Source organism: Oncorhynchus keta, chromosome 29, assembly GCF_023373465.1.
Source record: "Oncorhynchus keta strain PuntledgeMale-10-30-2019 chromosome 29, Oket_V2, whole genome shotgun sequence".
Classification (NCBI taxonomy): Eukaryota; Metazoa; Chordata; class Actinopteri; order Salmoniformes; family Salmonidae; genus Oncorhynchus; species Oncorhynchus keta.
Genome location: NC_068449.1, coordinates 9535184 through 9549419, shown reverse-complemented (window position 1 = coordinate 9549419; position 14236 = coordinate 9535184). Strand labels below are relative to the sequence as shown.

The 14236-nt window shown below is 42.8% G+C and overlaps 1 protein-coding gene across 4 annotated transcripts in view; it reads right to left on the bottom strand.

Moving 5' to 3' along the window:
- Positions 1-10192, bottom strand: part of stac (SH3 and cysteine rich domain) — a 58772-nt gene extending 48580 nt beyond the window's left edge. Inside the window, exons 1-3 of one of the 4 annotated variants that reach the window (XM_035742505.2) lie at positions 9729-10192; positions 4188-4229; positions 3415-3865 (exon numbers count right to left, since the gene is read on the bottom strand). In XM_035742505.2, coding sequence (XP_035598398.1) covers positions 3415-3865 — 451 coding nt within the window. In that variant the 5' untranslated portion in view covers positions 4188-4229; positions 9729-10192. Of the gene's footprint in view, positions 1-3414; positions 3866-4187; positions 4230-9710 lie in introns of all 4 variants that reach the window. The other 3 variants (XM_035742504.2, XM_035742502.2, XM_035742503.2) reach the window with 3 other exon arrangements.
- Positions 10193-14236: the final 4044 nt, after the last annotated feature.

Sequence of the window (14236 nt, the reverse complement as noted above, 5' to 3'; positions counted from 1 at the left end):
AGAGTCCCCTAAGCAAGCTGGTCCTGGGGCTCTGTTCACAAACACAAACACACCCTACAGAGCCCCAGGACAGCAGCACAATTAGACCCAACCAAATCATGAGAAAACAAAAAGATAATTACTTGACACATTGGAAAGAATTAACAAAAAAACAGAGCAAACTAGAATGCTATTTGGCCCTACACAGAGAGTACACAGCGGCAGAATACCTAACCACTGTGACTGACCCAAAATGAAGGAAAGCTTTGACTATGTACAGACTCAGTGAGCATAGCCTTGCTATTGAGAAAGGCCGCCGTAGGCAGACATGGCTCTCAAGAGAAGACAGGCTATGTGCTCACTGCCCACAAAATGAGATGGAAACTGAGCTGCACTTCCTAACCTCCTGCCCAATGTATGACCATATTAGAGAGACATATTTCCCTCAGATTACACAGATCCACAAAGAATTCGAAAACAAATCCAAGTTTGATAAACTCCCATATCTACTGGGTGAAATCCCACAGTGTGCCATCACAGCAGCAAGATTTGTGACCTGTTGCCACAAGAAAAGGGCAACCAGTGAAGAACACACACCATTGTAAATACAACCCATATTTATACTTATTTATTTTATCTTGTGTCCTTTACCATTTGTACATTGTTAAAACACTGTGTATATATATAATATGACATTTGTAATGTCTTTATTGTTTTGAAACTTCTGTATGTGTAATGTTTACTGTTAATTTTGTATTGTTTATTTCACTTTATATACTCACTTTATATATTATCTACCTCACTTGCTTTGGCAATGTTTCCCATGCCAATAAAGCCCTTGAATTGAATTGAATTGAGGGAGAGAGAGAGAGAGAGAGAGAGAGAGAGAGAGAGAGAGAGAGAGAGAGAGAGAGAGAGAGAGAGAGAGAGCAAGAGAGAGAAAAAAGAGAGAGAGAGAGACAAAAAGAGAGAGAAAAAAGACAGAGAGACAAAAAGAGAGAGAAAAAGAGAGAGAGAATTTTTCTAGGAGTTAGGCTAGGAATTACAGACGTAACAAACACCTCATCATAATATTCCCCTGGGCTCAGTGATTAGTATTTCACCTGATAAACTTTTAAGCTAATGAACTTTGACCAGTATTTTGGATGTTTCCTTCTGTTTACATGTCTATCTTTGGGATTGAATTTGCAGAAATGTATCAAAGCGAAGATATTACTTTCCCATGTCGTACGACAATTATGTGATTTGCAATTTGCCAAATCAAATTATATACAATAGAAGAACCCATTTCATACATCCAGCAGCACAATTACATTTTCACACAGGAGCACACGCTTGAAGGGGAACATGCTCGGGGGCTCAATTGATTTCCAACAAATGGTGTGTTTGCATTCCATAATATACCCCATCAATCCAATGAGCTGGAGAACAAGGTAATAAAATCAGCTTTTTCATTATGGATGACATTAATTCTGCATGAACTTTTATTAAATAAAAGCACCCTATGTGCAAACAAGGTGATGTTGACTCGTTGTAGAGGATTCTCAACAGGTCTTCTAATATGACTTCCTTTCCAGTTCTCTAGAGTCTAGACAGGCATTAGAGATTCATTGATTGCTGAGAAAAGTTAATCAGGCCCCTTAATTGATGCATAGCGCAGGCATTTGTACAACTCCCAAGACAAAATATTATATCGGAGAGCAGCATTGAAATTCATAAAACCTGACCAAGTCCATTTTGCTCTGTGATTCAGTATGCTGACATCCCAGCATTCAAGCCTTTAGTTCTATGTGATGGTCTTGCTGCCCTTCTGTGACTCTAACTCTCCTTCCACAGGGCTCATTAAACAGTCTCTCTCGCTCTTTCTCTCACACACGCTCTCATTCGATCTGTTGAGCTGGACGAATGGAGAGCAGTTCACCCACAACTGTGTGGCCAGGCACGACTCCAACACCATCATCAAGTTTGCTGATGACACGACAGTGATAGTCTGATGACTGGCAGGTCTGATCTGTGTGATCACGCTCTCCGTAGCCAATGTTTTTTTTCTTTTTTCAAGTCAGTCAAGAACAAATTCTTATTTTCAATGACAGCCTAGGAACAGTGGGTTAACTGCCTGTTCAAGAGCAGAACGACAGATTTGTACCTTGTCAGCTCAGGGATTTGAACTTGCAACCTTTCGGTTACTAGTCCAACGCTCTAACCACTAGGCTACCCGGCCATGCCGATGTGAGTAAGACCTTTAAACAGGTCAACATTCACAAGGTCGCAGGCCAGACGGATGACCAGGACGTGTACCCCGAGCATGCGATATCCAACTGGCAAGTGTCTTCACTGCATGTTCATCCTGTCCCGGAATGAGTCTGTAATACCAACATGTTTCAAGCAGGCCACCATAGTCCCTCTGCCCAAGAACACTAAGGTAACCTGCCTAAATGACTACCGACCCGGAGCACTCACGTCTGAAGCCAGGAAGTGTTTTGGAAGGCTGGTCATGACTCACATCAACACTATTATCCCAGAAACCATAGAATCACTCCAATTGACATACCACCCAAATAGATCCACAGATGATATCATCTCTATTGCATTCCAGACTGCCCTTTCCCACTCATTGACTACAGCTCAGCGTTCAACACCATAGTGCCCTCAAAGCTCATCAATAAGCTAAGGACCCTAGGACTTAACACCTCCCTCTACAACTGGATCCTGGACTTCCTGACGGGCCGCCCCCAGGTAGTAAGGGTAGGTAACAACATATCTGCCACACTGATCCTCAACATGGGGGCCCCTTAGGGGTGTATGAAAAGTCCCCTCCTGCACGCCCTATTCACCCATGACTCTAACACCATCATGAAGTTTGCAGTCGACACACCAGTGGCAGGCCTGATCACGACAACAATGAGACAGCCTATAGGGAGGAGGTCAGAGACCTGGCAGTGACTGTGATCAAGACAAAGGAGATGATTGTGGACTACAGGAAAAGGAGGAACGAGAACGACCTCATTCTCATCGAAGGGGCTGTAGTGGAGCATGTTGAGCGCTTCAAGTTCCTTGGTGTTCACATCACCAACAAACAATCATAGTCAAAATACACCAAGAAAGTCGTGAAGAGGGCACGACAAAGCCTATTCCCCCTCAGGAGACCGAAAAGATTTGGCATGTGTCCTCAGATTCTCAAAAGGTTCTACAGCTGCAACATCGAGAGCATCCTGACTGGTTGCATCCCTGCCTGGTATGGCAACTGCTCTGCCTCCGACAGCAAGGCGCTACAGACGGTAGTGCATACGGCCCAGTAAATCACTGGGGCCAAGCTTCCTGCCATTCCGGACCTCTATACCAGGCGGTGTCAGAGGAAGGCAGCATCTACGCTGAGGTTTCTCTGCAATACACTACAGTGTGAATGTTTGTTTGAATTCGGAGGGTGACCATTACCTACGATCATGTGGTTGCAGACGTCACAGAAGGTGGGCTTCTTGAAGATGTGCTCCATGAAGCCATGTCCAGTGGGGTCGATGGCAAGGGGGTGGCGTCCCGGGGAATAGACCAAGGAAGGGGGAGCACACGGGATGGCCGGGGGCGCATTAGAGATCACCAGGTTGGAGGTTGAGAGAGGGGGGGCATGGTGGATGGGGTGGACTGAGTGGACGGGGTGAACAGGGTGGATGGGGTGGACAGGGTGGACAGGTTGGACAGGTTGGATGGGGTGGACGGGATGGGCCACCGCCACCCCGATCACGCTCAGTTGGCACGTGCTGCTGCTGTTGTCAGAGAGCAGCTCCGTCGATAACTTGGCGTCATTGTTGTTGCGCTGGAAGAAGTTGTCAGCGCTCTTGCTGCGCATGCTCTTGGTTTTGAAGGAGAGGGAGCGCTTCAACTTCTGCATCTGCAGAGCGAGAGAGAAAGGGAGGGAGAGAGAGAGATAGAGAGAGAGAGAGAGAGAGAGAGAGAGAGAGAGAGAGAGAGAGAAATAGAGAAATAGAGAAATAGAGAAATAGAGAAATAGATTGAGAAGAAATTGACCTTAGAACATGTTTATTACCGTACAATATTGTACAGTATGTATCAAATTAATTAAAATTGGTCCCATTACTGTAGCATGGGTATCTTTGCTCCATAAGCAGCACGTCTATACAAGGTGCCATACAATCCTTTTCTGCATTATTACTGCTTATGACTTCTCATTGGGCTGTTCCAAGATAACTCACATTGAGTCTTCAACTGAAAGAGTCTTCAACTGAAAGCTTCAACTGAAAGAGAAAAACATTCATGAATGTTCACTCATATTTTTCTAAGTCTATTTCTGACGCTCATAATGTAAGCGGCCACTGAAATTGCAAAGTCAACCTGCAGTTCTTTTGTAGAAAACCACTGTATAGGTTCGGTCCCCCACATGGAAAGGAAATGTAATTTCCCAGGTTACGCTTCGCATCATGGAGGAATCACTTCTACCATGCTGGGCCATAACCTGAATCAATTTCCTTACTGCTTCTCTTTTTTTTAGGTATAATTTATAGAGCATCCCAGGAGACAGGAAATGTCTCCTCTACCATCTCTACAAATGTATTTCCTCATCTTAAAGGACTTATTGTTTACTACACTCTGACTTGGGTTGTGACAAACTCTCAACAAATTCCTTACTGTACACCCTGAGGCCATGCAACCAAGACATTTCAGAGTTTTTAAAACTGTTTCCATTGAACATGCCATACAAATAAAGGCATTTTAATTCATTATATGAAGAGTGCCTTGGTCCTCCTTTCTTTTTGATGAACAATGTATCCCTTTTACCAAAAAGCACCTTCTATCTACCAAAATCTACTATTGTGTACCTTAGCACATTTTGTCTACCAAAAACCTACTATTGTGTACCTTAGCACCTTCTATCTACCAAAAACCTACTATTGTGTATCTTAGCACCTTCTATCTACCAAAAACCTACTATTGTGTACCTTAGCACATTTTGTCTACCAAAAACCTACTATTGTGTACCTTAGCACCTTCTATCTACCAAAAACCTACTATTGTGTATCTTAGCACCTTCTATCTACCAAAAACCTACTATTGTGTACCTTAGCACCTTCTGTCTACCAAAAACCTACTATTGTGTACCTTAGTACCTTCTATCTACCAAAAACCTACTATTGTGTACCTTAGCACCTTCTGTCTACCAAAAACCTACTATTGTGTATCTTAGCACTTTCTGTCTACCAAAAACCTACTATTATGTATCTTAGCACCTTCTGTCTACCAAAAACCTACTATTGTGTACCTTAGTACCTTCTATCTACCAAAAACCTACTATTGTGTACCTTAGCACCTTCTGTCAACCAAAAACCTACTATTGTGTACCTTAGTACCTTCTATCTACAAAAACCTACTATTGTGTACCTTAGCACCTTCTATCTACCAAAAACCTACTATTGTGTACCTTAGCACCTTCTGTCTACCAAAAACCTACTATTGTGTACCTTAGCACCTTCTATCTACCAAAAACCTACTATTGTGTACCTTAGCACCTTCTATCTACCAAAAACCTACTATTGTGTACCTTAGCACCTTCTGTCTACCAAAAACCTACTATTGTGTACCTTAGCACCTTCGGTCTACCAAAAACCTACTATTGTGTACCTTAGCACCTTCTGTCTACCAAAAACCTACTATTGTGTACCTTAGCACCTTCTATCTACCAAAAACCTACTATTGTGTACCTTAGCACCTTCTATCTACCAAAAACCTACTATTGTGTACCTTAGCAATGGCTCCCTTCCTCCTTTTTTTCTACAAATTCCTTACTGCTTCTGTTTATTTGTTTGAATAACTTAAAGAGCTCTTCTACCACCTCTACAAATGTTTTTTCTCATGTTGAAAGACTTATTGTTTACTACGCTCCCACTTGGGTCGTGACAAACTCTCAACAAAACGACTCTCCACCAAACTACAATTTCATTGCTTCCGTATATCTGCCCAGTCAGTGCCTGCACTGTCACATTAAAGAGCACTTCTTTTAAAAGTATGGTGAATGGTGGTCAGAGAATGGACTCATTAAACAATTATTTTCCATTTCACAAGTCAGTGGCTGAATCTGTAATGGGGACTCTACACCAGGGTGAGTGGCTAATTTTCAACTTGTTATTTAGGTGCATTTGTCCCTGCAGTTGATCTGTTTTCATTAGATTGGCCTCAGTGATTTCCAGGTTCCATGACTGGAAAGTGTTGAGGATAACATACATATACATATCATAAAATGTTTTGTTGGATGAACAAATCTCCTGTGGTGACCAATGATTGCATTATCTCAAATGCAATTTGCAATTGTGTTCCCGTTTTATTTTCCATCCAAATGAATGCAGCAGTGAAACTGAGTTTTGGCAGTATGTGTGTACGTGATCATGACCTGTTGATCAATCTGGTCAATCTGGAAGTAATTAAATCAGCCCCCCACCAACAGAGCATGGTACTCTGGTAGTTCAGTGTAGCTGTCTTTTCACAATTAAGCTTTGGTGTAGTCTAGCCTTGACTCTAGGAGATGGTGATTGGAAAATAAAATACCCATCTATAATGTATAGACAGTCTTCTTCCTCACTGAGAAAGGCTGCCTTTTGTGTTTGTTTGACTTCTCAGTAATGACATTGAAATTAAACAATGGTCAAGATAAATTCAAATAAATTCTAAATTGTGTCATCTTGAAAGTCAAATTGCAATGCTGATACTGTATCTGTCTACTCCGGCTCCTCCCCTCCGGCGTTCGACGTAGCCGGTTTACTAACCACCAGTCCTGGCAACCATCATTACGCACACCTGGCTTTCATCATTACTCACACCTGGCAACCATCATTACGCACACCTGGCTTTCATCATTACTCACACCTGGTAACCATCATTACGCACACCTGGCTTTCATCATTACTTGCTCCAGGCAACCATCATTACGCACACCTGGCTTTCATCATTACTCGCACCTGCGCTTCATCATTACTCGCACCTGGCTTTCATCATTACTCGCACCTGGCTTTCATCATTACTCACACCTGGCTTTCATCATTACTCACACCTGGCTTTCATCATTACTCGCACCTGGCTTTCATCATTACTTGCACCTGCACTTCATCATCAAGCACACCTGTTCTCCAATACCTCACCTTTATCTGGCACTCCAATAGGTTCCTTCCCCAGGCAGTTTTGTTTCTGTTTGGTCATGTCTAAAAGCTACTCCTACGTTATATCGTTCCATGTTCATTGTTATATTAAACTTACCACCTGCCTCTCGAACTCCCAGCGTCGACGTTACAGAATACAGTATCTAAGGAACACCTATTCCCCATTTCAATAGGATCCCGACTGAGAAGTATCATTATTTTAAGTTATAGCTTGGAGATGGACAAAATAGAGATGTGTTATCATTGCATTTTGCACTTTCTCTACTAAGACCAGAGAGAGAGCCATAATACACCAGATGTCAGTATTTTATGAGCATCTGTGTTACCCACTCTATCATGAGCTTAGTGGCTGGAATCCTTAAAACCCCTACATGTGCACATTAAAGCAGTCAGAAAATTGGAGAGGAGGGATCTATCAAAAATATATTGTACTTTCTTCCTCTCTCAATAAGGGAATGATGTGACTGCTCTGTGATTTAATGGAAGGAAACAGAAAACTGTACATCAATTAGACGCCCATCTAAAATTATTTGCCATGTTTTATATTCTATAGAAAATATGTTTACTGGTATGTTGCTCCCCTTCCATGAAAAATAAAACAAATTATGAAGAGCTTTCAGCTATATTTCTATAAAGGCAGGAGCCACTCAATGCACTTCATCATAAACAATGAAGGCTGCACTGTTCTCTTTCTCAATACTAGAACTCTACATTAAGGTCTTCCTCAGCATAATAAGACAAATGAATCAACAGACCAGGCTGAGGGTACCCCATTGGGAAATGTCTGGCTGTTGATACAGGATCCATCACATGAGCAATAGCCACATGGACAAGCTTAAAAAGAGCCACTCTATCATACTTCACAGGGGGCTAATGAGAAGGGGGGATTTCAAGCTAAAAGCTAATTTACCAAAAACACCTCAGGGAATCTCATGAATTACAAATTTCCCAAGGCAGCTTAAATAGTGTTTCTCATCAAGAGTATATAAAATGGAGGTTTGGCAAAGAGGCTGATTAAAGTTTTGATAGGACACTTTAGTTTTCTTACTTTATGAACCCCAACTTTCCTTTAAAAGGAAAAACAATGAAAGTCACATCGAAAACAGTGAAAGTGAAACAATGTTGCCTTTAGAGAAGTAGCCTAGTTTTTTCTCTGCAAATTGCATTACAAATGGTTTACTATGCATTCCGAATTAAATCAACAGCCTGTGCCATGTGCATTGAATCACAGGTGTGAGGTATGGTTTCATGCAGTATTCCAACATTCTAGAATGTATAAGTGGCATTCTGGGAACAGGTATCATTTCTCAATAATAAAAAAAAAAAATGATGACACGTGACTAATAACTAATTATCCATTCAGAAAGCAATCAGCATATCCACAGTCACACACTTCTCTCAAAGGAACCCAACCATAACATCCCAACTGAGACACCTGGAAGAAATGATTACAGTTGCTTGCCCACAGCTGCTAAGCTACTCCAGGATACCTGCCAAGAATCCCTTCAAATAGCAATCTAGCGACCACATTTACTGATGTGTAGAGATGGGGAGTGCTACAGACTAATGTAACGGTGAAAGGGGAAAGGGTTTTCGTTTTGCCATCGCTGGAGCAACTGGCTGCCAAGGAAAGGGAACGGAAAAACTGAAATGGTTTCTCTCAACTTGAGATTGTCATTTACGAGAACTGAGAAGCGTGTCTAAAGTGTCCCGCATAAAGCCAGAGAGCTTTGGGACAGGAAGGGAGTGTAACTGGCTGAAAACCTACAACCATAATGATAGTGACTGGTCCAGTATGTTAGAGCTAATTATAGCTAGTACTTACTCAGGGCTATGGGTGACCCAGATAAATAGGTGTGGAACACAAAATTAAACAAAATGCCAACGGCAGAGCTGGAACCCTCCTATAGCTCCCACGTGCAGCAACCCCCATCAACTTTTAGGGTCCATCTGTCTGTCCTATTCATAAATATTCATATTTTTATGATACTGTACTTCCATTGGCAAGGTTAAATATGATACTGTACTTTCATTGGCAAGGTTGGATGTTATAAGCCAATAATATTGGCTGAAAACAACCAGTGGAAACACTTCACTGGAATCAGTGGGAAAACTCAATTCAGACTAAATCGAACACAGGAACAATTAATGTTGTTATTATAGGATTTTGAGCTATAATACAACATAGTAGCCTAAAATAGTATTTCAGAGTATACATATATATATATATATATATGTCCATCATATAACTTTACTTTAAGAATGCCAGACACTGAGATACTGAACATATTTAATACATGAAACGTGTATGAATGGTTGGAATATACCACATGAAAATGTTTTTGTTTACAACAAGATGCACAAGTATGACCATGTGCAATATATGAGCCATTTAAAATATATATAAAATAGACTTAATTGACCATTTGGCTAAATAATTGAAATAAGGTACATGTCTAAGCTTCGGCTGTTCCAGACAGATTGAGAGGCAGTTATGCAGGTTCTTTATCTATTTTAAACCATTTCACGATCTATTGATTCATGGAATGGGCGCATCAACTAAAAACCGACCTTCTTGGGTACCACTACCTTTGTCTCCTGTTGACTCGCGCTGGGCGCTGGTGACTGAGGGGTCTCGTGCTGCTCGCGCTCGTTCTCCTTGCCCAAACTCTCGTCTTGCATGATGTTAGCTGGTGGAATCATGTTCTTTCCTCTTGGACAAAAAAAAAACTTAAAGACCGGCTTCGGGTTGCGCTGAGGACTTTGTACACTCGTGTGCAGCTTTGAATATCTCAATTGGCTACATTTTTCAGTGTTTCTTCATTCTTCGTCGTGACTTTATAGCGGTTCTGAAAGATTGGCTACAGAATCGACTGCGGGGGAAAGAAAACTATTTGGTGCGTATAATACATACTTGCAAGCCAATTGCCTTATAAGTTCACCCACTATCGACTCTGTTCGGTACTTTCCATCACTCTCCTGCTGCGTAATGTTGCCAATATCCCATCCGTGTCCGTGCGCGCACTGCGTCTGGTCTTGAGCTGTTCGTTCCCTTGCTGTCAGTGATCAGCCGGATTCTGCTGTCAGCTTGTTTATAGGCGGATAGCTGAGCGCCTGCCTCATTGTGGTGAAGGGAGGGGTCTTTCTTGTCAACGTAGTTTGGTAAGCCAAGGCAGGCCTAGATAGCCTTCCATTTCTGTCATCATACATTTCAGAACGAATACTACATGTATTTGGTTATTTTGGTTCAAATTGAAGCAGGCAGCTGGCAGGCTATTATATTTACATAGGCTATATAATATACATGTTAATACATTTATAGGCACCGTGTCAATAATCTATAGTCAAATGTGCTCACTACAAACCACCTCATTAAACAATATTAAATACTCATGGGAGGAGGAACTGGTTGAGGAAATATCTTATGAACTATGGGAAGGGGCACTCACTATTTGTGCTCAGCACGGTCTCATTCAATGCGAACTCATTCATAGGGCCCACTGGACCAAAGCAAGATTATCCAAAATGTACAAGGATGTGAACCCTTGTAACCAGTCTCCTGCTAATCATGTACACATGTTTTGGTGTTGCCCATCTCTTGTTGGTTTCTGGAAAGACATCTTTAACACACTTTCAGAATTAAGCGGCACACAAATCGAGACAGACCCTTGTATTGCATCATTTGGGGTTTCCTTACCCACAATACAATTGACCAAAATCAATAAGGATGTAATTGCCTTTGTCACTTTGTTAGTGAGACATACGACATCTTGGATGTTAAGGACTGTATTATCTGTGCTAGTTGACCTGTAACAACTGTATCAAAATAGATTTATTTTCTTGTCTTTTAATTTTTTATGTTTATTTTTTAATTTTGTATTTTGTCTCTCTCTTTGTTTTGCAGTATTGTTGCCTTTGATGTGTTGTTTTATATTACTAACAACTAACTTACAAGTGCAGTATTTTTTAAATGCTGGTGTTGAAAATTCAATAAACTAAGTTTTTAAAAAACAGACACTAACAGCTTACAGACGGTAGGCACTTAAGGCCACAGTTATGAAAACATAGGACACTAAAGAGGACTTTCTACTGACTCTGAAAAACACCAAAAGATGCCCAGGGTCCCTGCTCATCTGCGTTAACGTGCCTTAGGCATGCTGCAAGGAGGCATGAGGACTGCAGATGTGGCCAGGGCAATAGATTTCAATGTCTGTACTGTGAGACGCCTAAGACAGTCCTACAGGGAGACATGACGGACAGCTGATCGTCCTTGCAGTGGCCGACCACATGTAACAACACCTGCACAGGATCGGTACATCCGAACATCACACCTGAGGGACAAGTACAGGATGGCAACAACAACTGCCCGAGTTACACCAGGAACACACAATCCCTCCATCAGTGTTCAGACTGTCCACAATAGGCTGAGAGAGGCTGGACTGAGGGCTTGTTGGCCTGTTGTAAGGCAGGTCCCCACCAGACATCACCGGCAACAACGTCGCCTATGGGCACAAACCCACCATCGCTGGACCAGACAGGACTGGCAAAAAGTGCTCTTCACTGACGAGTCGTGGTTTTGTCTCACCAGGGGTGATGGTCGGATTCGCGTTTATCATCGAATGAATGAGCGTTACACCGAGGCCTGTACTCTGGAGCGGGATCGATTTGGAGGTGGAGGGTCCATCATGGTCTGGGGCGGTGTGTCACAGCATCATCACTCCATCACTCCAGACCTGACTGCCCTTGACCAGCACAAAAACATCCTGTGGCGGACTGCAATAGCATCGAATAGTCCCCGCGATATGCAACTGTTCAGGGAAGTCAGGAACCAATACACGCAGCCAGTCAGGAAAGCAAAGGCTAGCTTTTAAAACAGAAATGTGCATCCTGTAGCTCCAACTTCAAAACGTTTTGGGACACTGTCAAGTCCATGGAGAACAAGAGCACCTCCTCCTAGCTGCCCACTGCATTGAGGCTAGGTAACACGGTCACCACCGATAAATCCATGATGATCGAAAATTTCAACAAGCATTTCTCTACGGCTGGACATGCTTTCTTCCTGACTAGCCTAACCCAGGCCAATATATTCGTTCTCAGACCCACTGGCCTCAGGTCATTTATAAGTCTATGCTAGGTAAAGCTCTGCCTTATCTTAGCTCACTGGTCACGATAACAACACGCACCCACAGCACGGGCTCCAGCAGGTATATCTCACTGGTCATCCCCAAAGCCAACACCTCCTTTGGCCGCCTTTCGTTCCAGTTCCCTGCTGCCAGTGACTGGAACGAATTGCAAAAGTCGCTGTGGCTGGAAACATATATTTCCCTCACTAACTTTAAACATCAGCTATCTGAGCAGCTAACCGATCGCTGCAGCTGTACATAGTCCATCTGTCAATAGCCCACCCAATCTACCTACCTCATCCCCATACTGTTTTTATTTACTTTCTGCTGTTTTGCACACCAGTATCTCTACTTACACATCATCATCTGCTCATTTATCAGTCCAGTGTTAATCTGCTAACTTGTAATTACTTCGCTACCATTGCCTATTTATTGCCTACCTCCTTACGCCATTTGCACACACTGTATATTATAGACTTTATTTTTTTCTATTGTGTTATTGAATGTACGCTTGTTTATTCCAAGTGTAACTCTGTGTTGTTGTTTGTGTTGCACTGCTTTGCCTTATCTTGGCCAGGTCGCAGTTATAAATGAGAACTTGTTCTCAAATAGCTTACCTGGTTAAATAAAGGTGAAATACATTTTTTTTTAATTAAATCATCAGACTAAGCTTGTTGTCATTGCAGGCAATCTCAACGCTGTGAGTTACAGGGAAGACATCCTCCTCCCTCATGTGGTACCCTTCCTGCAGGCTCATCCTGACATGACCCTCCAGCATGACAATGCCACCAGCCATTATGCTCGTTCTGTGCATGATTTCCTGCAAGACAGGAATGTCAGTGTTCTGCCATAGCCAGCGAAGAGCCCGGATCTCAATCCCATTGAGCACATCTGGGACCTGTTGGATCGGGAGGGTGAGGGGTAGGGCCATTCCCCCAGAAATGTCTGTGAACTTGCAGGTGCCTTGGTGTAAGAGTGGGGTAACATTGCACAGCAAGAACTGTCAAATCTGGTGCAGGCCATGAGGAGGAGATTCACTGCAGTATTTAATGCAGCTGGTGGCCATACAAGATACTGACTGTTACTTTTAACCCCCCCCCACCTCCCCTTTGTTCAGGAACATGTAATTCCATTTCTGGTAGTCACATGTCTGTGGAACTTGTTCAGTTTATGTGTCAGTTGTTGAATCTTATGTTCATACAAATATTTACACATCTTAAGTTTGCTGAAAATAAATGCAGTTGACAGTGAGAGGACATTTATTTTTTGCTGAGTTTATGTGAGAATGCTGTTCATTGACTACAACTCAGCGTTCAACACCATAGTGCCTACGAAGCTCATCACTAAGCTAAGGACTATGGGACTAAACACCTCCCTCTGCAACTGGATCCTGGACTTCCTGACAGTCCTCCCCAGGTGGTAAGAGTAGGCAACAATACATCTGCCATGCTGATCCTTAACATTGGGGCCCCTCAGGGGTGTGTACTTAGTCCCCTCCTATATTCCCTGCTCACCCATGACTGTGTGGCCAAACAAGACTCCAACAACATTATTAAGTTTGCTGATGACACAACAGTGATAGGCTTGATCACCGACAACGATGAGACGGCCTATAGGGAAGAGGTCAGAGAACTGGCCGTGTGGTCCCAGGACAACAACCTCTCCCTCAATGTGGGCAAGACAAAGGAGCTGATCGTGGACGACAGGAAAAGGTGGGCCAAACAGGCCCCCATTAACATTGACGGGGCTGTAGTGGAGCGGGTCGAGAGTTTCAAGTTCCTTGGTGTCCACATCACCAACGAACTATCATGGTCCAAACAACCAAGACAGTTGTGAAGAGGGCACGACAAAACCTTTTCCCTCTCAGGAGACTGAAAAGATTTGGCATAGGCCCCCAGATCCTCAAAAGGTTCTACGGCTGCACCATCGAGAGCATCCTGATTGGTCACATCACCGTCTGGTATGGCAACTTCT